The following is a 27,381-nucleotide window of genomic DNA, read 5'->3' as shown; positions in this document are numbered from 1 at the left end:
AGCATCTTTTGAGTGAATCACATCACTTCATCTGTGTATTTTGTTGAATTGGCTTTTTTGGATTGTAGAAGTTCTTGTTCTGGTAACCCCACAGTCCTAATCTCTATTGAACAAATAAAAAAGATCAAAGGTCTGTCTTTCTAGATATTCCAAACTTGTGAAAAATAATAGAAGACTAAGAGCTGTCCAGTCGGGGCAAATAGAGGTTATGAGAAGTATTAACATCAGGGTTGATTTCATTTAAAAAGGTATTTCATGGTATGTGATTTTTTTCCCCGCCAAGCATAATACAGTAAATCAAATGAGGATTGACTTGAATTTATTTTTTGTGTCATATGTTGATGCACTAAAAGCTGGATTTATTTCAAGGCTTTTTACAAATCATCATGCTGGAGGTGCCAATAAATTCAGTAAGTTAAAAATAGCACAAGGAAACCTGTTTCTGCTTACTAGACAGTTCTAGAGTTCAAAATGTACAGATAAAAAGGCGATTTTCATCCACAGCTCGTATTACTGCCCTCTGTGGATAGGGGATGCAAGGAGCAGGGATGGCTGGATAAATGATACCCTGGCCTCAGATGTACAGCTGGATCAGTTACTGATGCAGAGTCTGAGGTTCTGCTGTTCTATGGACGGCTTACCATTTAGTAGAACATGTTAGTTGTCATTATGTGTGAAAATGTAGTTGAGTTTAGATTGAACCAGCTAGCTTTAAACTATGAAACATTCTGCAATCTGATTCGAGTGTCTACAGTATCTATCTATCCATCCATCCATCCATCCATCCATCCATCCATCCATCCATCCATCCATCCATCCATCCATCCATCCATCCATCCATCCATCCATCCATCCATCCATCCATCCATCCATCCATCCATCCATCCATCCATCATCCAACTATCAAACAGTCTATCCATCCTCCATCTACTTGTTTATCCATCCATCCAGCGATCCGTTTAGCCATCAATTCATCCATCTGATTATCTGTTTATCCATGAAATCACCTGGATAAACAGATAACTGTCTTTTCCTATTCTATAATCATATTGCAGTTTTAAAATGTTACAAACTATCCAAAAATGATGTGAACTCTGGAAAACTAAAACTGGAGAAGCGTGTGATTCAGACGCAGACAACCCTTTGGTTTCAGTCCAGCTTCGAAGCAGCTGGTGGTGCATTCACTGCAACACTGTAAAAGGGAAGTTTCAAAGTCTGAAACGTAATTATTATTATTTTCTATTTTACCAAACACTCTCTCACATAGAACAGTTGCAACAATGTGGCTTGGGCATTCTGTAGCGTAACTGTAAAACAGCCGTTGATTCAATTAAGATCAGATCTTTCAATGTCATTAATGAGCAGTGTGAGCCGCTGATACGAAAAAAAAAAAAATCTACCATAGTCTCTGGAAACAGCAGTGAGGGAGGAGGCGCGGCTGTAACCTACACCTGGCATGTATTCCAACGACCTCCAAAACTTGCAAAGCGTGGATGTAGTGTGTTCTAAGCAATATCTGTGATGCAGTCATCAGGAAACAAAAAAAAAAAAAAAAGTGCCCTCCTGGCTCTAAGAGGAGAGCGAGGCCCAGATACGTTCCTCACATCCTCAGAGCCAAAAGCAGTGAACGCACCAAACACAGGTGCAGGTATGTGGGGCGCCCAGTAACATATCTGGGCTGGAGAGGACTGCTGAGGTTAACGTCTGCAGATTAATACGATAATAAGGTCTTACACACAACCCCCCATCAAAACACAATAATTTCTTGTATTCTGAGTGCAAATGGTTTCATATCGACTGTTAAGTATTTCTGTCACTTTTTTCATGGGTTGCATTTGTATTCAGAGCCAAAAGTACGGAGAAACAAGTTTAGCCTTGTGCTTAAACCAGCTCTGATCCTGTTAGTGACGAACTCAGATTAGATACAGAGCATCTGTCAACATCTGGTTTTAGGATTTTAGGTTACTGGTGTCCAAACTTTTTGCAGCAAAGATTTCTAATTTAAATTACTGGTGACACCACAAAAATTCCTTAAATTAAAAACGCAAAAAATCAGTTTGTGATTTTTTTTTTTTTAAACCTGCTCAACAATTATTTTTTTAAATGAAATCTGCTTGTTATCACCTCTGTCAAAAGGATGCGGTCAAAGTTTCAAAGCTTTTGATTATGCAAAAAAGTTGAAACTGCTCCACATAACCTTTGCAAATAAGGTTATGTGCATTTCAAGCAAATTCTTGAAATATCACCCATAATAATAATAATAATAATAATAATAATAATAATAGTAAATCATGTCCTAAAGACTTTTCAAAGTGCAAAAGAATTCCATATTGTTCCGTCAAACTAACATAAACTTCTTAAACAGTTGGAGTAAATTCTACGGAAAATCTCACAATAGTTTTTGCAAAAATAAAAAATCTCAAAATAAAAGCAAATGTTACCGTTTTATCGTTTCGCATATCCTTTCAAGTTCCAGGTTTGGCTTTCAAGAGAAGTCGTGAAACAGGAAGTTAAATTTGAAGAGGGGACAAAGGGATTGGCCAGAATTCAGCCGAGTCGCACTGATTGGTCAGAGAAGAAGGACTTTTGTTTTTACTTTATTCAGGCAAGTTTTCTCTCGTTTACAATAGAGACCAATTTTGTAAAACAAACAAAGCAAAATTACAAACAGCAACAAATTTGACTCAAGTAAGCTAATAAAATATGAATTTAAAAAAAATTAGTTTAGGTCATTGGTCAGATTTGCGGAACAGTCGCGATAACTGATGAAAATTGGAAATTTGCGTATGATGAGTGAATTAGCATTGATTAATGGTTCATATCGCAACTTCCTGGAGTGAATGATTAATTTTAATCAAACCTCTGATGCCTTCGCAGAGCATCAGCTTATTAAACATGGAATGATTGGAGCATGTTTAACAATAAAGTGAAAGGAAGTAGCCACCCTGGAATTCGTCGGGGCAAAAGTGATTCTGGCTTTACAGGGACAGAATGTTCAGCCTTTAAATCAAATTGATTTTTGTAATTTATGTGATTCGTTGAAGTTTTTTCTTTTCTTCTTGCAACAAAGGAAAACGTCAGCCCAAAAAAAAAAATTCCACTTGTAATCCGCACAGAGATCCACATAGTAAAGTTGAAAAAGATCAATCTAAAGTGAAGCCCGTTCGAGTTGTTGTAAAGTGCTGCCAACATGTCAGCAACGTAATGTAAATCATTTTTATATCGTCCTTCACCAAATCTTTGCCCAAAAAGGGGGGGGGGACTGACTCTGAGCTGCAGGACTGCAGTAAATCCCGATGACAATAAAGAACCCGCAAGATTAGAATCGATTAGAACTCTTAAGAAGCTGCAGTGATGCTGACTGGTTCTTTTCTTTAAGACAAAAGCAGTGGCTTTTAAATAACAGCCAGCTCTTTTTGATGTCAGAGAGCATCTTTGTCTTTGAAAACCCAACAGAGCTCAACGCTCCAAAGCTCTCACTGAGCGCTTCATTAGGCTTTAAAGAACTCAGAGGAAAGAGGCAAACTGCTAGATGTTTTCTTAATTTGATGCTGAAACGAGTCCATTGTCTCGTGTGCAGGGGCGGATCCACAAATGAGAGCCTTGCCACCTCTGTTGCAACCCCAGCAAGCGACAACGAATTCAATAAATAGTTATGGCAAATTGGACATTAAGCGCATGAAACTCTTTTTTCCGACAACATTGAATGCAACACAATGTAACCTGACACCTACTGCTAAGTAGCGGGAAGTGCGAGAGACAGAGCGCGAGGCAGCAGCATTGATGGATATATTACTGGACTGGACATGACGTGATTCATCGTAAGTCACACATGCGCCATTTCTGTCCATTGAGGCAGAAATATCGGTGGTCAGGAAAATACTACAATCACGCAAAGAATCAGAACAATGGACGCAATGTTTAGCAGTTAATTCAACCGTAGATAATGGTAATAAGGGCTTCAGATTTCACAGGTGAGGAAAAAGTTTGAATTTAAAGAATTCAAACTATACTAGCCTAACTGTTGCTGGCATAGTTTTGACTTTGATAGCGCAGTTCGGTGTGTTTTGGTTCGGTTAGCACTAAACAACCCGCCCACCACGTCATCAGTAGAGCAGCTAATCAACCGCCGCTGTGCTCAGGCGAAAACTTATTAATAATCACAATATAGACATTAAGCTTGACAGCATAATGTAACAGACTGGGTGTTCTGTTTTGGTGTTTTTGCTACTTTTTTATGTGGGAAATGTTTGTTTTTGGTGTTGATTCCCTGATCGGTAATTTCTGCTGTCTCTGCTCGCTGAGCTGTTTGTCGGTTGCCATGGCAACGGGTTGTGTATAATACCGACACACGAGAAAAGGCGGAATAGAAGTTGTTGGAGCTATTTTTTCTTTATTTCTTTATCCATTTGAATTTTGTTACTTCATTCTTAAATTTCTATTTTTTGTATTATTTACAGAGTTTATTTGTAGGTTAATAATTGTTGATTTTATTTATTTTTTGCTTTATTTTTCTTATTTATTTTCTAAATATAGACAGGACGTAATGTGGGTCAGTCCACTTTCTATAAGTGCAGGGGCCTGGAGAAGGACCAGCAGGGATTTGGGTTTGGGGCCGATGGTTTTTAAGAGAGGCAGCATGAGAACAAATGAACGTTTGATCTCTGTAATTGTTTGGTGAAAGAGGAAAATAAATCACCAAGAACAATCAATAAGTTTGGACATTGAACCTTGTTTTGCCTGTGTCTAGAATCATGACCCCAGTGCCTTAGTGGTGGCTTGGTGGAACTTTTATTGGATGTTTGGTTTTGCGAACAATCAGAAGTGGTTCTGTCTAGTTTGGTTCTTCACCCGTTTATCAGCTTTATTGTACCTTTATTGTGGCGCACTGCAGCCGCTGCAATTCCTAAAACAAGCGACAAAAACTGAGCTAATCTCCTGTGTTCTAAAAACATGGTGATATTTATAACAGTCGTCAAACTACGGCTCCTACAGCATATTTAAAATAAAACGATTGACCAATAGAAATAGAAATTTGCCCCTTCTTGCATCTTGACAGAACTAACAGAAACTAAACTGTTTATAGATTTGTATCACAGAGAATCTGATTTCTAATCTTTATTTTAAGACGTATTTAATAGTATATCTGATAACAAATGATGGCGCTACTAATATTCTCGTGACAGATTTCTGCTCGTCCTGTATTGGAATAGAAAGGTTTTCTGGACACAATGAATCACATAGCGACTAATAGGCGCTGTCCAGTCCACATCAATTAGCAGCAGTATGAAAGACATAAAAATAATTAACTATACTACATTAGGAAATTGTATTTAAGCCTCGGTGCTACATGATGCTCATTTTGAAACAATGCAAGTTAAAAACAGTATTTTGCAACAAGTAAATCAAGTAAATTAAGTCTAATGTTAGGTCTATGTAAGCTAAACGTGAGAATGAGATGTTTTTTTGCCACCCCATAAGTATTTTTCTAGATCCGCCCCTGCTCGTATGGCTCAAGTAGTAGTGGCTAAAGTGGCCGACTTTGGCAGAAGTACAAACAGAGCCAACAGTGCTGTAGACAAGAAGACTAAATAGAGATTTCTCCTGCTTTGCTCTTTAGTTGTTTTATTGTTTCAGAATTAATTTTTTTTTAAAAATTAAACGCAATTTCAAGAAGCAGTTTTTAACCTAATTATTTTATTTAACTTTTTTGCTAAAGGGAGAGAGAAAAAAACTATTCCAACAAATCTGCCCCCATTGTTAACCCTTGTGTCCAGAAATGGGGTCCAACTGACCACACACACATAAAACTTGTATCATTTTCCACAGTCCTCTACGTTTATGGCAAGCTGTTTTAACATAAATTAGCTTTTACCGCTCTTATATTCCAGATATCTCAAATTGTTTTGTGACTAGACGTTTAGCGATTTAAGATATCTCTAATTATATTTCGACTAGTCGAAATGACAAGTCAGATTTACCATTGACTTGTATGGAGACTTCAATTCAAGATATCTAAAATGAATTACTGACTAGCTGAAATATGCATTTCAGATATCTACAATTAAATTATGACTAGTCATAAAGTAAATTCAAGATATCTCGATTTTGGTTTTTGACTAGTCATAATTCTAACTAACGATATCTCTAATGACTGCATAATTCAAGATATCTTAAATGAAAACTAAATTATAGATATCTTAAAAGCAAATAACGACTATGTCATTGTCATTTGTCATTTGAGATATCTTGAAAGAAATTTTGACTAGTCAAAATGTAATTTAAGATATCTTGAATTATTATTCTCACTAGTCAGAATGTGAATACAGATATCTTAAATTACCATTCCGGATGTAGTTTTGTTAAAATGCATATTTAGATATTTGGAATGTAATTACGGATAGTCAGACAAAACCGAATTTATGTTAAAACGGCTTGCCGTACTACGTTTGCCTCAGTCCTCGCACGCACAAGGGTTAAACCTACGGAGCCAGGAAATCAGTTTCCCTAATTTTTTTTTCTAGAAAAATTCTGAGATTAATCTGGAACCTGAATTCTAACATTTTTTTTTCATCTTTTCAAACTCAGAAATTTCCACGTTTTTCTAGAAAATTTCTTAGATTAACCTAAACATTTCTGAGATTTTTGGCGAAAATGTAGCCTACTCCTTTTTTATATAATGGTTCAAATACGCCGTTTTATGGTCATAAGAGGGTTAAACTTTTGCTAGTATGGCAAGCCGTTTTAACATAAATTCGGTTTCGTCTGACTATCCGTAATAACATTCCAGATATCTAAAAATGCATTTTGACTAGGCAAAACTATATTTTGACTATCCGGAATGGTGATTTAAGATATCTGTATTTACATTCTGACTAGTAAGAATAATAATTCAAGATATCTTCAATTACATTTTGACTAGTCAAAATGTCTTTCAAGATATCTCAAATGACGTCATTGGATCTGTCATTTGACGGGACACATATGTCCAAACAGTTGCCTTCCTGCACACAATTGTCAGTAAATGCCAAAAATTAGAAAGAGCTCGACAATGTTGGAAATGCGAAGATAGCAAAACTTCATAATCTATAAGAGTGCTTCTGATATCTGCAAAGAATTTCCTGTTTATTCATTTCCGACGAACCGAATGCACTTGAAAGCAGCTTTGAAACACTAAAATTGCTATTGTCAAACCATTTTCAACATGAAAGTGGCGCATTTTCAAACATCTTTTTTCGTTTTCTCGATTTTTCATTGCTTTATTAAACTTTCAAATTAATACGCAAGTCTGGGACGTTTTGACTAGACAGAATACTAATTCAACATATCAGTAATGTCATTCTGATTAGTCGGAAAGTCAATTTAAGATATCTTAAGTAGAAAAGCTGTGTAATTCAAGATATCTCGAATTCATTTAGAGACATCTTAAAAGGAATTTTGACTAGTCAAAATTACAATTGGAGATATCTTTAATTTAGTTTTGTCTAGTCATGATTTGCTTTTAAGATATCTATAATTCAGTTTTCACTAGTCAAAACTACATTTCTCCTATCCAAAAATACATTTAAGATATCTTGAATTATGGAGTCATTAGAGATATCTTTAATTAGAATTATGACTAGTCAAAACAAAATCGAGATATTTTGAATTTACGTCATGACTAGTCATAATTTAATTGTAGATATCTGAAATGTGTATTTCAGATAGTCAGTAATTCATTTTAGATATCTTGAAGTCTTCATACAAGTCAATAATAAATCTGACGTCATTTCGACCAGTCAGAATGTAATAAGTTATTTTGTCTAGTCGAAATATAATTAGAGATATCTTAAATCGCTAAAACGTCTAGTCACAAAACAATTTGAGATATCTCGAACGTAAGGACGGTAAAACCGAATTTATGTTAAAACGGCTTGCCATATTACGAGCACCCTTACAAGCGATGACGTCACTGACTTCCAGAACTTCCGTGTTGACAGTCTGGAGCACAGGAGCGGATGTATTTTACTCGATTGGATTTTTATTTATTTATCTTTTTTTTAAATCGTTCCCACGAAAGATGTAGCTACCCACCGGAACAGAGGACCGCCAAAAAAGTACGAGGGGTTACTGCTCCTATGTCCCGGACAGGTTAGAAAGGAGACCGCCATCTTTACAAACAGGTGGGTTAGTCCAGGCGTAATCAGGGCAGGTATGGCAGGCCGCCGTAACATAAAATCGGTTTCGCCGCACTTACATTCCAGATATCTTAATTAGTTTATGACTAGAGGACGTAGACCAGTGACGTGCGGTCAGGGGAGGCAGAGCCTCACCTGTCATCATGGAAAAATAATATATAATAATAAAATCATTTATAAAGATATTTTCACCCTTTGGTTTGTACTATAAAGTACCTATTTTTTATTTAATTTAACCAAATCTGATGTTATGTTTCTTCAAAATCGCAGAATTTTCGCATTTTCCCATTCAAATAGTTAGAAGCGAAGCCGGTTTGGCAGCAGCGAGCTGAGCCTCACCTGGGATTGCACAACCTCTCGCCAACGGTGCTGGCTGCTATTCCATGCTCCGCCTGTCTGTACGTTGCCAATAAAATGGTTAAAAACATTTAATGTATGAACAGATTTTCCATAATTTAGCTTATGTATTTAATGTACTGTGTTTTTATTGTCACCATCTGTGTGTGTAACGTGTTTCGTGTGCTGAGGAGCGATCAGAAACGGCAGAGAACAGATTCCAGGTGAGGCAGGCAGTTCTCGTGACTCATCGCTGGGGGGAGCTCATGATCCCAGACAACTGCAGAGTAAGAGACAGTAACGGCTATCTAGCCATACCGAAGCTGGGCTGATACAGAGAGCGAGAAAGACGTGGTTTTGAGTTGTACTTTAACGGTTTCTCCCTTTGCTGTTAAGCACAGCACGAAATTAATAATATCTACATGTATAAGTTTGATTGAGATAACAGAATTATTCTGCGGCGCGGCTAAGCATCACATGTTAAAGAATAGTCTTTTTGCCCTCCAGCATTGTACGCATGTGCGAAATTTCTTTATGTAAATAATAACATGCAGGGGTCTAGATTTGTAAATCCGATTATTATTAAGTCTGTGCCTCACCAGCTATGAACCTCACCGCACGTCACTGACGTAGACGTATTAATAAATTAAGATATCTCTAATTACATTTTCACTACTGACTAGTATAAATTACGTCAGCTTTACCACTGAGTTATATGGAAAACTCCGTTGAGTCAAAGTACATTAGAGATGTCTCGCTTTTTGTTCTGACTAGTCAGAAATCTAATTAAATTTATCTTGAACTACACCATAATTCAGGACATTGTAAATATATCTTTAGACAGTAGTTAAATAGATTTGACTAGTCTTGTACAAGTTAAATGGCAGATGTCTTGAAAGCAAATAATGACTTGAAAATGCATTATTTTCAGCTTGGGAATGGGTTGACAGACCTTTTAGAGTTTCAAAGCTATTTTTAAGTGAATTGTGTTTGTCGGAATTGAATTAATATGAAAAGAAATTGCAGATTTCTGAAGCAGTCTTCAAGTTCATGAAATTTTGCATTTTCCTTATAGGATACACCGTTGAACTCTTTCGACTTTGTGACATTTTCTGACAATTTTGTGCTGGGAACCTAAAATTCTGAAGGCAGCTGTTTGGACGGCTCAGTGATAGCACATGTCGGCCTTCCACACAGTTCTTAATTCAGATATCTAAAAATGTAATTTTCACATTTGAGATATCATAAATTGTAATTACGGATGCGTGACCCATAAATTGCAGATCTGGTGATGTCATTTGAGATATCTTGAAGTGAATTTTGATTCGTCAAAATGTAACTGAAGATATGTTAAATTATCACTCCTGCTAGTAAGAATGTAAATGCAGATACCTTAAATTACCTTTCCGGATAGTCCACATATAGTTTTGTCTAGTCAAAATGGATTTTTAGATATAACAGTAGACTGTGTGTGTGCCAGGTCTGGAAATAACAGCTTGTGTTCCATTAGGCTAAAACCACCTCAGTCTTATTGAAAATCTATCTGAAATTGACCTTTTGTGTGAAGCGATGGCCGCTGCTGTGGAGCCCTTTTGGTTTTGGAAGGCTGAAAAGTGTTCTCCACAATACTTAATACCACCATACTGCAAAACCAGCCTGTGCACATGAACAGCAAAACTTTAAAAGTATTTTCTTTCCCCTCCTCTAACCAATAACTGAGTTCCTGTCAAACTTACCGATGGTGATCTGACTGACGCAACTGTAAAATGTTCCTGAAGAGACGTTGTAGCTGCTGCTGCTGGGTTCACGGTCTGTGAGACACATAAATAAGGCAGTGTGTTATCCAAAGTAACTTACAGTGGGGGGGACGGGAGGAGAAGATATTGATTTTCTCAGCGCAAAGCTAGCATAGATTGGGTTTTTTACAATAAATGCTCTTGCAATTAAAAGTTTCTGTAGTCCAAAGGTAAGGGGAAATATTTTTGTCTCGCAGTTTCAAATATGTCAAGCAACCCCTGGGTGTTGTGTTGCTCCAGCGGGGGAAGTTGAGAAAATTCCTGAACCTGCAAGGTTACGAGAATGAAACTCTAATCCTGCAGTGTTAGCACCCTGAACAATGTCAAGCTACACTGAGAGTAACAATTCTTAACCTTGGAGGCGTTGGGGGAATAGAGATTAGGGCACTCAGGAATATGACAATAGATCAAAGAATGTTGGCTATCAAAACTACTTTTAATAGCTTCAAAAATACTAAAGAGAGACACAGGAAAATAATAAATCAATGTGGAAAAAAAAGTATGTTTTTTTCCCCCTATTTTTGATCTAAAGTTGCCTTTCTAACTTGCTACGAAAGGTAGCTGTGCTGCCCCAGCTTCTTTATAAACATTGCATAAGGATTTGGTGCATCAAATCCTTATGCAATATTTTTTCATCATCTATATATTTGTGCAGCGTTTAGCGACATGTTTTGGTAGCATCACCATTATATGCAGAATTTCTCTTTGGTGCGTTATATTTAAGGGTGAAGCTCCTACTGGGGTGTTATATATCAAAGCCTCCACAAGGAGGGTGTCAAGTTCAACTGCCACCATTTTCTAAAGCTAATTGTTATGAACCAACTTCTGTAAGTTGATAGCGCTGAGTAAACAGTAAATAAAATTAATTAAAATACTTATATATTTTGCTCAGGATGTCAGGCTGATTATTTAATCTTCAGTTTCTAGTCGCTCACTAAATTTCACATATACTTGCTTTTTCTCTGTTCTTTATTTCTCTACAGTATAGCTACTTTTTGACAAATATTACTTTTTTGCGGTCTTATATTTCACATTTGTTTTTTGTTTTTTTTTGTTTTTTTAGCCACCAGTGAAATCTCTCAGACAGAAATCAAAAAAAGAAGTTGTTCTTTACTACAAGTGTTTCGTGCTTTAATAATATCTTTGGACTGTTTGTAATTTAAAAGAATAATAAAAGGAAAAATAGACAGTTGCTTTTGCAGAAACAACATTTTTTTATCAGCCCAAGCTCAACTCCAAAAATTATTTTAGGTGTTAAGATGCAGTTAGTCAGCGCGGGGTGCAGCGTTGCTCACTGCCTCGTCACTAGGGGTTGCTATGCTGCGATCTGATAACATTTAGGAAATAAGAAAAACACCATTTAAGGTTTTGGCAAAATCTGTAAAAATGCGACATAAAGGCATTTTTTCTGCATACATTTAATCTTTGAAGTTTTCTTTAAAAGTAAAATTTAAATTTCACCTCGTCTCACTCTGAACTCTATATCGTGGATCATCCTAGGACTTTTAAATTCCTGTACACGCCTAATCACAATGTCAGTCATTTTAATGGATAACATTTAACATGATTCATTTTTCATTGTGGACTTACAGGAATAAACAGATTCATTATTCATTTATCCTATGGTCAGCAAACAAAATGACCTCCACACTAAAAACTACAGCCCTAATGTGGAACACCAGCTATCAGGGGAGACTGCAGTGATCATTAATCTGTCTCAGCGCAAGAAAAACCAACTCGCAATCCTGCTGGAATATTCCTCTTAACCCAGATGTTGGCTTTACGCTGCAAGGACAGACAAAGATAAGGTCAAAAATAAGAGGGTAGAAATCAGACAGATGATTTATATTCCATAGCAGAGATATTTTCCTTCACCTTCCCTGCCCTGATTCTCTTCCTGATTCATGCGTCGATCTTTATCAGTGTCAGTTTGTCCTGACAAGAGTTCTTGAAGTTCCTCATCTTCATTTCTACCATCTGATTCGTCTTCACTACGTTCATGTCAAAAAGCTGGTCCCTTAAAAAGGCAACAAGGCTGAATTCATTCTGGAAATTGAAGAAATGATGTGGGAATCTCAAGTAAGACTAATAAGTTTATAGAGATTAGTAATTGCCTAAACGGTGCCAAACTTTGTTAAATACAAAACATCAAAACAAAATGACAATGTAATGTGTGTTTTTGAAATGAATGCTGCTTTTTTTAAAGTTTTTCCATCATTCATAGGGATTCCTTGTTTTACGACAGCATGTTAGCACAATCATAGTTTTTGATTAATCTCATGAATTTTCTAAAAAAAAACAAAAATATATTTCTGAGTTTCAAAAGCTGAAAGCTGAAAAAAAGCATACATTTTGAGATCAATGTCAGAATTTTTTAAGAAATACATGGAAAGTTTAAAGTTTCAAAAGTCAAAAATTTGTGTGGAAAAATAGCTTGAAAATTTTAAGATTAATCTAGGAAATTTTCTAGAAAAAATGTGAAAATTTCCACATTTGAAAATTTGCTAGAAAAAAAAAACGTTATCAGAAATTTTCTAGAAAAAAATGGAATTTAGTTTTGAAACTTTTCAAACTCAGAAAATTTCCAGAAATCAAAAAATTTCTAATAAATTTCTTAAATCAATCAAAACATTTTGATTGATTTTGGAGGAAATGTACACCTTCATTCTATCTACAATGGCCAATGGCTTTGTGACAGCCCAAAAATACTCTAAATGTCACTCAACCAGTAATCCAAAATAATGACGCTATCTACCCATAGCCAGATTGATCAATATGGGTTTCCTGGAATAATCCAGAAAAATAAATCAACTTAGTTTGTTCTTTAAAAACCCCAGAATATTTCAGATGCTTCCTTACATTTCTGCTTGGGACAGAGTAATCCACAATGTTACTGCTTATTACAAAGATAAACGAAGTTCCTTTCAAAATCACTTCCTGTTCCAATTCTCTAATCTTACACCAACAGCTGCCTCCAAACAGAACAGCAGCAGTGAGACTTTCTTTATCACTGACTGGCTCATTTTTCCCCCAGCTGAAGCAATTAAATTGGACTCCACTTTTACAGATAAACCTGCAGAGGTAATTTATTTCCAAAGCTATTGGAAGTCAGCAGGTGGACTCTGGAAACCCTATCATCCATAATTCATCATATAATGAATGAACATCACAGCTAAATGCTCAGTGAGACACAAACTCTAGAGATAATTGTTTTTTTTTCTGGCCATTAGAGTGCATGTGTAGCAGCTGCGTATAAACCTGAGTTGGACTAAAGTGTCCCACTACTTTTGATTTCCAGTGAAAGTTATAGTTGTAAAACATCATATCAAAGTCTGGATGCTGCACAGGATGCCTTTTTTAAAAAAATTTTTTTTTACCTGCGGACCCGGATGAGAGGCGCGTGGCGAAGGCGCGGCGGGGACTGCGCGGGCTGCCCGGGCAGACCCGCACCACCTCATCCTGGCATTGCAAACACACGACCTGGCCCTCCTGGCCGTCTCCGACCTTGCTGCAACCGACGTGCTCCCCCCCGCCGCCGCCGCCGCCGCCCTGGATCTTCATGCTCGCGCCGATCTGCTGGACCAGCCGCATGTCGGCCGCCGCTTCATGATCCAGCATCCTCCTCCGCGGAGTCCGCACAACATTACGCGCGGCTTCGCCGGGCGAGGCGACGCTCCCGCACCGCCTATCGCTTCGAACTCCTCCTCACTGCGACGCGCACGGCTCGCGGGACACGCGTTCAGCTCAACCCCCTGGCTTCCATCTGAGCTCGCTCTGTGTCCTGCTGGAAATGCTGGTCTTTGCGCGTGACCGCAGGCGTGGCTGCTTCACGCAGTTCTGGTAATGTCGCAGTGAACGCACTGGGATTTGTTTCCAGTTTGTTGGAAATCATATTGGAAACTCTTAAACGACACAGAAGTTTGTAGGTCACCATTTCTCTATTTTCTGAAGAAGAAAAAAAGATTTTGGTTCCTATAGTAATGATTAAATTATAAAGGGAAGCCAGTTTTTTGGGTAAATCAAAGTCGCTCACTCACTTTGAGAGTTCTTGTCTTTGAGTTTTAAATTCATAAATCGGCAAGATTCTAAATTTTCTACATTATTTTCTGCGTAATTCATTTATTGACAAAGTTTGCAGGCTGACTGGATCATTCCTTGGTTGCAGTCACAGGAGACAAAGGTCCCACTTTGGACACCTCTGAAGTTACTGAAAGGTAAAACAAAAACATCCATAAAAAGATGTTTATTGAGGAGTTTTTCAGGCTCATTTTGTAAGGGCTATATAACCCAGTGTTTTTCAACCATTTTTGAGTCAAGGTACACTGTTTTAATTGAAAAAATCCCGAGGCACGCCACCAACTAAAAATGGAAATAAAGATACTCTGTAGCCGCCTATATATAGTCATTCTTATCAAAGTCTCTTGAATAGGAATCAAACACAAAAATGCATTTTTATCACATTTTACATTTTCAAATTGCACTTAACACATCCACTTCAAAAATACACCTGTACAGCCACAACACTGTGGTGTTAAATTTAAAGAAGTTGTAGAAAACTTCAAAGTGTTTTACAAACTAATCCACAAGCATCTTATAACCAGAATACAGAAAATAATTATTATTCTGAAAGAAGCAATATTTGGGAAACATTTCACTTCATATTCACTGTTACAATATGAAGAGTTGCATGTACAAAATGTCAATATCTGTATATTTTACCCACCTAGTAATGAAACCTGTGCATGTTTGGATGAAAACAGATCTGATTTCCTGGCAGAAATTGAAGAAAGACAAAGCTCTTCCTCAACATCTCTGTCTCTCTCTGGTTTTAGTTTTTATAGTAACCAGACTAGAGAAGCTCAATTTCACACAGATATGTTGCGGGAAATGGACTCATGTTCTTTCCAACTACTGCTGAGCTTCTCTGTCTTTTCCATCACTGTCTTGCTAGATTCAATGCTCTCACCGCTACCTGTAACATTCGTGCATCACTAATTCTCGTTTTAATGTAAAATGCTCTGTACCTACTGCCATCTAGTGGTAAGAACATTACATGATTACGCCGTTAGTCACTGCTACAGCAGAACTTGAAGATGGCATTATTTGCAGACAATTCAGTTTCAAAAAATCTTTTAAAACCAATTACCGTATTTTCGGGCTATAGAGTGCACCATACTAGCACCTTCAATTAAATAAAATAAAATAAAAACTGGAAGCTGTTCTCGGTTTTCCATTAGGACCCAGCAGAGGGCGGCGTTCTAATAAATCTGCTGTAAGGACGCAGCACTCCGTCTCCAAAGCCGAACCATTGTTTCGTTCACACCGAGCTTAAATGCAGCGGCTCTATTTCCCTCCTGTAGAGCCAGATCGACAGCCCTCAACTTAAAAGCTGCATGATATGAGTTTGAAAACATTTCTCCATCGTGCCTGCTGCTAGCATGTGCTTGTTTTAAATGAAAATTAGCCGTTCTTCTTTGATTTACTATTTTGACTTCTAATGATTCACTTCCTGCTAGAGAGCCCCCAGGTGGTTGAAGAAAAATCCACAGAAAAGCCACAGCGGGCTACAATCCGCATGGTTCAAAGTTTAGGAAAAAAGTAGCAGCCTGTAGTCCGTAAAATACGGTACCGTAGTGAAATTGAATAATTTCCACGGCACACCTGACGATCACTCACGGCACACTAGTGTGCCGCGGAACAGTGGTTGAAAAACACTGATATAACCTAACAAAGTGATCATTTCAACATATTATAAACAGATTGGCTAAACTTAAATAGCTTTAAAGAAGATGTCCATGGATGTACAGCGTTTGGAGGAAAGTCTGCAAAAAAAACAAACAAACAAACAAAAAAAAAACCTGAAAACTAATTAACTACAAATCTCATAAAAATTAATGCTTAGAATAATTAATCCATAATTTCCCTTTGACGTCTGTATAATCAAAATTGATGTCTTAAAGTTGCACAATTATTTTAGTTATTTACAATCCCTACTTTAAAGTGTTGAGGCATAAATAAAAAAGAAACAGGATGTCAATCTCCCCTCCTACGAGAAACTGAATTTTTTTATGTCATGATGAGGCGCCAACGTTCCAACCCTCTTCTCACAGTTCCAAGGTCAAACGTCAAACTAAGACAAGCAAAGACAGACCCCCCCCATGAAAGCAGAGTATAATCTCTGGCCTTGAGGTCTGACGGAACACTGCTGGGGAAAACTCTTCACCTTGAGGAAGAACCTTCAGCTCAGGGGAAATAACCCAGATCTGCTGGATAATAAGTCAACAGCTGCAGCCATCCTTTATAATGCTCCACATTTAGAGGCACTGCATGGTCCAGCCTCAAGTCAGGGTGTTGGCTGTGCTGTGTTTGGCTGTTCAATCATTTCAGGCTGCATATATAATATTGTAAGGATCTCCAACTATTTTCTCCTGTTTGTTTGATTCAGTAGTGATGAACAACTACAAGAAAAGATGATTATAGATGTTCAGTTATGTCATTCAGTTAGAATAAGTTCATATAATTACAGGACCTTAAGCTTTAAATGTTTTTCCCAAAAGAATTTTGTTGTTATTTTTCTATTAATATATTTGTTAAAACGTTCATCATGTTGCGACAGTATGAGGTAAGATAATCTGTCGGGGGGGAATCCAGTTCCTCTGCCTCCTCCATCTCAGTGCGGTCAAAAGCAATGGTCACAAACAACCAATCAAAACCTGGAGGCGGGTCTTAGTGCTGTCAGTCATGCCCATGTATGCTCTGATAAATGCGCTAATGTTGGAAAAACAATTTACCTTCACAGGACAGCTGTTAATCTGTCATCATCTGTGGCTATGCTTACTAGCATTAGCATTCATGACCGGCTCTGCTGTGGTGAACCAGCTGTGTAGTAATGAGAAAGAGGGAGCTTGTGAGCAGCACGTGCAGGAGAGTGATTGACAGCACTAAGACCCTCCTCCTGGTTCTGATTGGTTGTTGTTGATGGCACTGTGTATTTATTGACATGACAGCAGAATATAGGGAGATTTTTTACACAGATTATCTGCCTCATATGCTTTTCTGTTTCCATTGAGCGTTTTTTTTTTTGGTTTTCAATAGCTAATAGCAATAGTCATCAGAATTAACATAAATGCTTAAAGGGTGCCACGTTTTATGTAATGTATTGCAGACACTCTTCAAATGATCCCTCGTTTTTAAGAAAATGTTCTAATTTCTAATAGGAGTTATTTTCTTCAACACCGTCCACGATCGGACTAAGTGTGGAGAATTTAAATGAGAATGTGTAAATACAAAAGGTCCTTTGAGAACAACAATTTACTGTTCACTTCTTATTTTATAAATACAAATAGAAAAGTTGCAAGCAGTTCTAAACGGGTTCCAAGCCCAACCCAACAAGTCTGTCTCTGGCCACGCCCCCACTGCACTCAAACTCCTCACCTCATTTTGTCAGAATGTGGCTAAGGAAAATCAAAGGTGCATCAAAAACAAATGCAGAGATGCTTGTTTTAAGTGGAACTAATATTGCAGAGAGATCTAGAACGTGATAACTGATAAAGGTAATGTTTGCCTCCTGTTGTTCATCCCTCCTGTAGCTGAGAGGAGGCATCAAGCACACAGCAATGCTAAGCACAGAGAGAAACTGAAACTGAATATTTAGCAGCGTCACTAACTCCCTCTGTCCCAACAACAGATTAATGATGTCAGAACGTAAGTTAAACTTGTGATTATTTTTACTATTGTTTACCATTGAGCCAATTTAAAGTGGAACAGGCTGGAATTCTTGAGTCTCGCTTCACCAATCAGAGACAAGTCAACCAACAAAGATGTCCTCCTGACAGATAACTGAAAGGCTGTATAAAGGAATGCAGGCAGACCAGCACAGCAGGACGAAGGACATGAAGCGCATCCTAACAGCAGATGACATGCACTGATAGCAGAAAAAAGTGTGTAGTCCCTACTTGAAGACCGCTGCTCCTGAAACAAAATCTTTGATCTCTTTAGATACGTCTTTGGGGTTTTGTTCCTGTCCAGAAAAGAGTTGTGACCTCTTCCTGACACAGAACTTCACCACCTTCAGGTAAGAACTTGATTTCTCTTATTTGAATGCAATGTAAAAAAACAAAAAAAAACTTTAGCTACATCATTCCCCTAACCAAAGTAGTGAGGCCTAATGAGGTCTTTTGTAACCTCCTAGCATCCATAGCTGACCAAAAAAAATGTGCAAATTGAAACTACGAAATAAATTTGCTCAATGGAAAAAAAACATGTTTTTTCATGTAGAGCTTTTGCGCCTAGGATGAGATGTTCTGTTGTGTGTATCAATATTCTTGCACAAACCTAACCTGCCACCAAACAGGTTGGGGTTTTGAAAAGAATAACCCAGGTAATAACTGAGCCCTACATGAAAAACAGTGAACCGTCGTCGCTGAGGAACTTTGTGAAATCATAACTTGCAGTGATGCAAGATTTTTCATCCACTTGCCATTTGCAACCCTCCAGTTTGGAAAATGTCAGATGCAAAGACATTCTTTTGAAAGTATCTACAGTGCCCTCTGCTGGTCTCCGTAAATAATAGAGGAGACTCCCATTTCTGATGCTGATCTCAGACTAATTTAATAGATAACTTAAATTGTCTGGACACTAATTGGCTAGAGGTCAAACTCAACACATCTAAGGAAAATAAGAAAAATCACAAAATGTTGTGCTTGAAGTCGGCTCTATTATATAAAATGTACGATTTTTACCCAAAATGTGAAATAATAAAAAAAGTAATGTGATAACAACAGCAGAGAAAGAAAATGTGCTGAGAAAGAGTCTTTGGAGAAATCTACATTTGACTTGTTTTCAACATAAAACAAAACAGATTTTTTTTTAAAAATTATGAAACAGAATCAAATTGAAAAAACAAAAAAAAACAAACGTGAAAATAATTCCAAATAACACATTTGCTTTTTTTTTTCCAGCTTTTACATTTTAGCCTGGGATCGAACAAAGACATCAGTGATGATGAGACCACAAGCATGGAGAGCCATTTGCTGCCTGAAGTTCAGAGTTATCTACCTCCTCTTGACTTTGAATGTCGTAATTCTGCTGATGTACGGAGACAATTATTTAAGAACACGTGATGTAACCAAGGTGAGTGTGTGAGTCTTATGATGGATTTGACTTGTAGAGATTAGGTGTACGTACTATGAAGGTGTATCCAGCTTGAAAACTACTCCCTGTATCTCTGCTAACAAAGCTTTGAATTGCACATGGTGATTAAAGGCATGGATACAGATGCTTGGGTGTAGAAACGCATGTCTGTAAATGACCTAGCAACAGAAATCTCCATACCCCAAAACAAATAACTGATGCTGTTGTGACTTTTTACACTTATATGTTGTTCAGTATATTTGCATAAGTGACTGATGACTGATAAGTGCGAGACATGATTTATTTGAATAGAGGAAGTTTTTTTATTTTGAAGAATGCTTAAGGTTTTGGTTCTGTTTTGTCACTGTCTTGCTTTTGTTGACTTTTGGTTGCTAGGTCACGAACAGCTGTTGCCGTTATCAGCTGTCGCTTTTTTTTTTTTCAATAAAAACTGAACAGAAAGGTTCAGTAAAAGACATACGAGCCTCCATCTTGTTTGAAGAAGCTTTCACTCCGTAACAGATGCACGTTAAATCTGTGTGGCTATGCCAGCTAATTTGTATTACTGTTTTATTTTTCAGGGAAAATCCACCACCCGTGTTGCTAAAACCAGCTGCTCCTTCCATTCACTATCACCTAAGGAGGCTCAAGTGGCACATTTTCTGAAACACTCAATCGCCTGGCCCGAAACGCTTTCTTTGCCCCGTCACCTCTTCTTGAATGACACCAGTGATCCTGCTCAGAGTACCTTCACCATTCTCCCACACAAACGGGGAAGTTGGTTTGTAGGGGACCAGCTGGAGGTTTTGATAAAAGTGTCCGACTTCTATGGTCGCCCCAAAACGTCCGGCGGAGACTTCCTGCTTGCTCGGCTGCACAACCCTACTCTTAACGCAGGTGTGGCGGGGCGAGTTTTTGATCATCGCAATGGTACCTACACTGCTGTGTTCCCTTTACTATGGGAAGGAAGCGCACAGGTTGAGGTGAGACTAAGTTGTATGGTAAACCCTCCATTGACACAAATTCTTTTCAGTAATGTAGGAAGACTTCTCTTTCACCGTTTCCCTACAGGGAAATGTGATTCATCTGTCTCCATGTAGTCCCGTCTCTCACCAACTAACTTCATGTCCTCTTTTGCTACATCCATAAATGTCCCTTTGGTCTTCCTGCCCTGTGGCTCCAACCTCAGCATCCGTCTACCCATATAATCACTGACTCCTCTCTAAACAAGTCCAAACCGTCTAAGTAAATTGCGCTCCCTTCGTCTTCCCCGCTCCCCCCAACCCCCCAAAAAGGTTGACTCTTCACAAAGGGAGACCCAGAAGCTTCACAGACTTGATTGGAGTTAATGTTACAAAAAAATCTAATTAATTTCCTCACGTTTAGATGCACACAGCGTGTTTTATTTTTTTATTATGGAAGTATAGAGTTATCTCCTAAATTACTACTGATAATTGGAGGAAAAACTAAATAGCATAGCATATAATATAGAGCTTAAAAATGGTTAAAATCTAGTTTTTTTGGACACAGCAGATTTTTCAACAAAAAAACTTATGTTGTGCTACTGTTAAAACAGGAATAGCTTAAAACTAGGAAATGTGCTTTCATGTAGTCTTTTAATCCTCCAAAGCAGCTATTAAAGTAAATAGCATTTGTGCTAGGCAGGGTTTTAAAACACTCTACAAGCTATTTTTTTATGTCAAATTTGAAAAATCACATTGAAAACTTGCTGCATTCTCTGTATGACATTGTGTTGAACTGTACTTTAATGTCTGGACATTTTTAAGTATTCTGGAATTGAATCAATTTGTGTCGTTTATCTGATAAATAATCCTTAAAGCTTTCGGTAATGTTTCTTCTTCTCATTTCTACAAGGTGACTTTGGTCCACCCTAGTGAGGGAATCGCCGTGCTGGAAAAACTGACCCGAGAGCAACCCGACAGAATCTATTTCCGCAGTTTTTTCCGTTTGGGTTCAGTGTATAAAACCACAACCTGCAACATATGCCTCAATTCAAGTCGGAGGCTGTGCAACTACACTGATCCCAGCACAGGCGAGCCCTGGTTCTGCTACAAGCCAAAGAATTTGAGATGTGATGCCAGGATCACCCACTCCAAAGGAGGATTCAGAGTTTATCTCAGGCCAATGGAGGAAGAGCTCTTTCAAAGGTAAGAAAATTGTTACATTTATATATACCCCTCCAGATATGCACACACAAACATAAATTACAAAACGTAGAAATGTATTTTGCTTTTTTTATTTCATTGTTATTATTTTCATGCTATTTGATGTATGTTGAGTCATGTTCTTCATGACTCAACATACCAGAGACACAACTGATTACAAGCTCTATTAAGAGAACTGCGATGAGCTCACAAATTGACGTTATCATAGTACATGATTTTAAAGACAAAAGGTGCATTTCCATTATAATTGACATTTTGAAGATAAATTTGCTTAATGAAGACACTGCAATTTCGAACTTGAGACAAAAAAAAGTGTTTTTTTGGGGGGGGGGGTTCCTGGACGCGCCTAAAAGTGATGTGAGTCACTTTATAAAAAAATCTGATGTTGGCACTGGCACAAACCACAAAAAAGAAGTGGTAGGAGACGGTGCCGCGCGCATTTCTACACAGCAAAATTGTGATTATTTATTTACCTCACCCTATTTTCAATACCCTTGTTTAATATAAATAAATGAATAAAATTCTCCCGGCCAACTTCGTATCTTTATAAGTGCGTTAATTACACACAAACAACAATGAAACTCCAGGGAGCTCAAATACAGAGGAGTTTGATTACTGAGACAGATGGCTGATTGGAAACAGGATGCAGCTATGAGTGAAGGCAAACGGGCAGAGACAAATGATGGATGATGGATAAACACAGTAGGGAACAAACAGGGAGTCAGAGGTTTTGGCACCAAAGGAAAACACCTGACAAATAAGCTTTATATTCAAAACTACAAGAAACAGAAAGCAAGAATAAATGAGTAAAACTGAAACCAAAGAATAAACAGATACCCTTTAAAAGAAGACCTTTAAAATAGTATTAATGAATCTACACACAGTAAGATTCATTAATAATAATATGTCTTAACACAAGCATAAATAACAGGAAGTGATCAAACACAAATGAAACCCAATAGTCTTAATGTCCCAGGACAGTTTTCCCAATTTGGGCAACTGCTGTCTAGTTCGGTCTGACTCATACAAAAAACACCTTTAGAAAACATTTGCTTGACTTTTCTAAAGTTAAACAAATAGTTTTTGTCTATTTCGCTGAATGTGGGATATGTTTTTCATCTTTGTGTTAGTGGTGTCAACTTGAAGGTCTCCATTCCAGCTTCAGGACCTGCACACATCCAAGGTATAACATTTTTACTGCTGCCTTTATAATGTCAGTACTGCTGAATACATGACAGGCATGGGGCATGAGGACAAAATGTAGGTGAACTCGACTGTCTGCAGATTGTTTATAATGAGTATTAATCTACAGCCAAAAATTAATCAATCTATCTACTTCTAATTCTTTCTTCTTCTTCCAGTTCTGAGTCAATTTGATTTCTTTTACAGATCAGGTAAAGTTATAAAAAGTAATGCTTGCAAACATCTAGTCTTCTGACAATTTGACATCATGTAGAATTTTTGTAATTATGTTTATAATTATTCTTTTTTTATTTTTTTCATTCTACTTATTTAGGTTTCAACTTTCCTGGGGACTTTCCTGGTGTAGCAAAAAAAACTATGCAGTTTACCCCCTCTGGTTATTACTACCAAGGTGCTTGGCGGCCACTAGATGGCACCACCGTTCACCAGTTTCACTCCATCACAGCAATCAGCCAGTGTCTGAAAAACAAAGCAGTCCACCTGTATGGAGACTCCACCATTAGACAGTGGTTTGAATATTTAAACCATTCGCTACCAGGTATGTGTCCATTACAAATGTCTGACATTAGGGTTTAAACTGGTTCACTTTGCTGCCTCCTCTGTTCTCTTTGCCATAGATCTCAAGGAGTTTGACCTGCGGAGTTCCAACCAAACCGGACCGTTCCTGGCTTTGGATTATGCAAACAACATTTTATTGACGTTCCACAGTCATGGCCCTCCTATCCGTTTTCGCGTCGTCCCTGTCAGTCATCTACATTATATTGCCAATGACCTGGACCGCGTGGTTGGGGGAACCAATACAGTTGTAGTTATTGGCATCTGGTCTCACTTCAGCACTTTCCCCATTGAGGTCTACATCCGACGTCTGCTGAACATTCGGAAAGCGGTTATGCGGCTGTTGAGCAGGTCTCCAGATACTCTTATCATCATCCGGACCGCGAACCCCAAAGCGTTGACGCTATACGAGACATTGACCAACAGCGACTGGTTTTCGCTACAGCGTGATAAGATCCTCAGGGCAATATTCAAAAGAATGAAAGTCAAACTAGTGGACGCCTGGGAGATGTCTGTAGCCCACCACCTGCCACACAGCCTCCACCCACAACCTCCCATAGTTGAGAACATGATAGATGTTGTTTTATCTTACATATGCCCCAAAACAGAGAATTTATAAAGAACTTTCTTGAATGTGTTTTCTATTGTCTTCTGTGGTGAACATTGTCTGTGAACAGATAACAGTTTTATAATAATACATTTTCCAAGCGGACTAATAAAATCTAACTGAAGTCATTATTATCAATTTTATTTTAAATTGAGGTTACACTGAAGTAATGGTAATTAAAATGTCCATAACCATCAGAAATCTTTTGAATTTCTACATTTAATTTCACTTAAGTTATTGACGCTGAGGCAATAAGTTAAAGGGTTGAATATAAAATTCTAGAAACTTCACAGTATTTGCAGTTTTGCTCATAAATTTACAGGCACTCATTATGGGTACAAATGCCACATTAATATAAGACATTTTATGATTTGAATCAAGTTTTTTGGGGGGGTGTAACAATCACACAACTGTTATTTTTGACAAGGACAAATGTCATTGTGACTGAATAAATTGGTATGAATTTAGGTCAGAAAATGTGTAAAATTCCTAATCTTCAGCTCGAAATGTTGTACATGTACACTATGCTATTATTGGGCCAGAAACGTTTCTTGAATTTCAGTAACTAGCCTTTTATCAATCGAGAGCACAGTTCACTTATTCACAATAAAGTTAATGGACTAGATTAACCTTCTCACGGTCTTAGAAATGGGTTCTCACCGACCCCACGGGTGCTGTTACGAGGTTTTTGTGTGTGTGTGGGAACTGATGGTCTGACAGGACATTCCTCCGCCCCCGTGACATCTCCTCCTGCACTCCTACGCAACCCTAAGACGCCATGAGGGCAGTTTTTTTACCACTAGAAAACTACACCCCTTAAACACAAATGGCTCTTTCAATTTTATAAAGATTTGATAGTTTCAATTACAAGTATATTTGCCTATACAGAAATTTATCATTATTATCAACAAATCAAACAAGTCCAGGAGACGCCAGCAAGTTTCCTTCCACAATAAGGAAACATATTGGTTTATTATCCAACCTTGCAGATTACAAGTGCAGCTGTTGTGCAGACAATGACACCGGAGAGAGATGATTACATAAAACACCTGGGAATAAAAGAAATGGAAAGAGAAATAAAAAAAGAACCTTACTACTCTGTGCTTGTTTTGGTTGCTAGGGAGTTTAGCAACGGCTTACAGATGCAGTCACATATATTTGATTAAGTCTCCCTGCTACTGATCACGAGAAGATGGTATTCTGCTTATCTTGTTAGTAACCAGCGGTTATTTGAGCTACCGCTGCCTTTCTGTAACCCTGAACCAGGCCGCTTGTTATCAGCAAGGCCATCAACAACCATGCCAAACTGAAAGCCACTTAAATTCCCTTTCAGTTTTGGCTACATTGTGCCTTATAAAAAGTGAGTCACAGTGTTTGATCTATGACAGATCTTTGCAGTATGATGTGAGGCGTGCCAGTGTGAAAAAGAAGTCAATATTTTCCCATGACATCGTAATAGTTTACGTTCAATAAAAATTCCATTTTATGAGGTTTGATGATTAATTGCTGCCCCAACCAAAAAAAATAGGTGGAACAATAAAATGGAGTGGGTTGATCAGGTAAACTAAACAAAAAACAAATCCTGAGGATAAATTCATAATAGCTGACCTTTGGGCAACACAGAAGTATGCGGAAAATCAAACTGGAGATCAAGAATTGCTGCTGCTCCGACACACAACACGGTAACGAGTTTCTTCATAGACCGGCATGTCCTATCAGTGACACAAAACTAGTAGAATATCAAGGGAAGAAAACATATGTACAATTGCACTCCAGACTTATATTTCTGTGGCTCTTTCAAGTGATACTATGTACACAGCAGCGATACTGTTGCATGGGTCATGAAATCAAAAGGACATTCTTTATTTGGACATTGGGGTAGAGGAGTCGTCTTGCAATCGGAAGGTTGTAGGTTTGATTCCAGCTTCCTCCGACCACATGTCAATGTGCCCCTGGGCAAGGCATTTAACCCCAAATTGCCTACCAATCGGTGTGTGAATGGGTGAATATGACTCTAGTGTAAAGTGCTGTGGTCAAAATGATTGGAAAAACACTATACAAGTTCAGTCCACTTACCATTTTATACTCCAAATGAAGAATCATGGTTGTAGACTTGCAATGATTCAGACAATAGTAACGATATAATGTCAAAAAAGGTATTATGATTTACTTCTGGCAGAAGGACATCCATAACAAGTTCCCCTGTAACGTCTGAACTTCAACCAGCTCTGTCAGGACTCCAGCTGCTCATCGTCTTCAATGAAGATGTCGACCCCGGTCCTTTGACGCTGCCCAAGGAGACGAAACATTTCCAGCGATGGCCGCCTGTAAATGGATACAAAGTAATGCAGAAATATTGGGTGAAAAAAAACTAACAAAAAAATCACTTAAGTCATTCATGATTTTCTGGCCAAAATTAGTTTTTAAACTCAAAATGTAGAATCTGCCCTTTGTCCTGGGTGATGAAATCAACAAGGGTGTCAGTATTCACTCTCCTTTGTTGTTGTGTTTGATTGGCAGAAGGAAAACAACTAAAACATGTAAGGCATGGAATTGAGAAACATTGTTATAAACCAAGGCACTGCTTACGCCTGGATACCTGTTGTTTTCAGGTGTATTCACCAAGTACACACCTGAAAATCATTCCTATTCTAGGTAGGCATGAATGTAAGCCTACCATAAATGCATGCAATAAGGTAGGCTACCGAAAATAAGGTAGGCTACCGAAGCAATTTCATTTTAAATGTGCATTTAAACAGTATAACTTAAGCAAAATCTGTTAACGGCCATGTTACACCCTTTAATTGCTCCTTTTCCCTTTTATTTTATCCAGACCAGCCATAATCAAACACGTTAAACTCAGTTTATGCCATAGGCTATTGAACTTTGGCAGCAGGTAATGTTCCACCTCATAATGGAAGAGACTGAGCTTTATGTTAACGAGATTTGTTTTTGTAAAACCGAAAAGCTCAGTGCTCTTCCAAAAGCTACCCTCCATTTGCATAATGTGTGGTTATTGTATAACCGTAACCATACTGAAAACGTGGAAAAGGTTCAAGGCTTCTTTTAACAAAGGCGACACACAGTGATTTTCTGCCATTTCCAGTGTGCTTTAAAATGTCTTCATAGTAACACAATGTTAAGATTTCCGCAAATAGTATTGCAATAAAAAATAAAAAAATACGCCAAACAGCTTCACGTCTTCCAAACCTTTATCTAAAGTTTCAAAAAATCAAAGTCCTGTTAGCATTTGAAACTATGTGCTGACGTCCTGCCTCACCCGCCATCTTTCGTTTGTTCTGCTCAGCCGGTATACGCTCCCGGGCGTGTTGTCCAAACTTAACGTGGATCAGGGAGGCGATTAAAGGATTCCTCAAATACGCATTAAA

The 27,381-nt window shown here is 37.9% G+C and overlaps 2 protein-coding genes across 3 annotated transcripts in view; one reads left to right on the top strand and one right to left on the bottom strand.

Moving 5' to 3' along the window:
• LOC103459640 (anoctamin-4) overlaps window positions 1-14,080 on the bottom strand; it is a 58,903-nt gene extending 44,823 nt beyond the window's left edge. The window contains exons 1-2 of the mRNA XM_008401391.3: window positions 13,687-14,080; window positions 10,250-10,324 (exon numbers count right to left, since the gene is read on the bottom strand). Coding sequence (XP_008399613.1) covers window positions 10,250-10,324; window positions 13,687-13,927 — 316 coding nt within the window. The 5' untranslated portion in view covers window positions 13,928-14,080. The remainder of the gene's footprint in view (window positions 1-10,249; window positions 10,325-13,686) is intronic.
• On the top strand, window positions 3,712-24,022 carry LOC103459641 (NXPE family member 3-like). Of its 2 annotated transcripts, none has more exons than XM_008401394.2 (9): window positions 3,712-3,821; window positions 18,308-18,383; window positions 19,270-19,441; window positions 20,023-20,424; window positions 21,317-21,609; window positions 22,758-22,810; window positions 22,989-23,021; window positions 23,144-23,368; window positions 23,448-24,022. In XM_008401394.2, the coding sequence occupies exons 3-9, from the start codon at window positions 19,310-19,312 to the stop codon at window positions 24,002-24,004; spliced, it is 1,695 nt and encodes a 564-aa protein (XP_008399616.1). In that variant the 5' UTR covers window positions 3,712-3,821; window positions 18,308-18,383; window positions 19,270-19,309; the 3' UTR covers window positions 24,005-24,022. The 2 variants fall into 2 exon arrangements, with proteins under 2 accessions (XP_008399616.1, XP_008399617.1); XM_008401395.3 differs by lacking the exon at window positions 3,712-3,821 and adding an exon at window positions 7,947-8,162.
• Window positions 24,023-27,381: the final 3,359 nt, after the last annotated feature.

The sequence above is a fragment of the Poecilia reticulata genome, chromosome 23 (assembly GCF_904066995.2).
Source record: "Poecilia reticulata chromosome 23, P_reticulata-male-v2, whole genome shotgun sequence".
Classification (NCBI taxonomy): domain Eukaryota; kingdom Metazoa; phylum Chordata; class Actinopteri; order Cyprinodontiformes; family Poeciliidae; genus Poecilia; species Poecilia reticulata.
The sequence above is the reverse complement of the archived record's forward strand: the minus strand, read 5'-3'. Positions and strand labels throughout refer to the sequence as shown.

Excerpts from the sequence above, each read along its gene's own strand:
- LOC103459641 (XM_008401394.2), top strand. The coding sequence starts at position 19,310 with ATGATGAGACCACAAGCATGGAGAGCCATTTGCTGCCTGAAGTTCAGA. Across the intron at positions 20,425-21,316 it reads AAGGAAGCGCACAGGTTGAG|GTGACTTTGGTCCACCCTAG; the intron begins GTGAGACTAAGT and ends CATTTCTACAAG. Across the intron at positions 23,022-23,143 it reads TGATTTCTTTTACAGATCAG|GTTTCAACTTTCCTGGGGAC; the intron begins GTAAAGTTATAA and ends CTACTTATTTAG.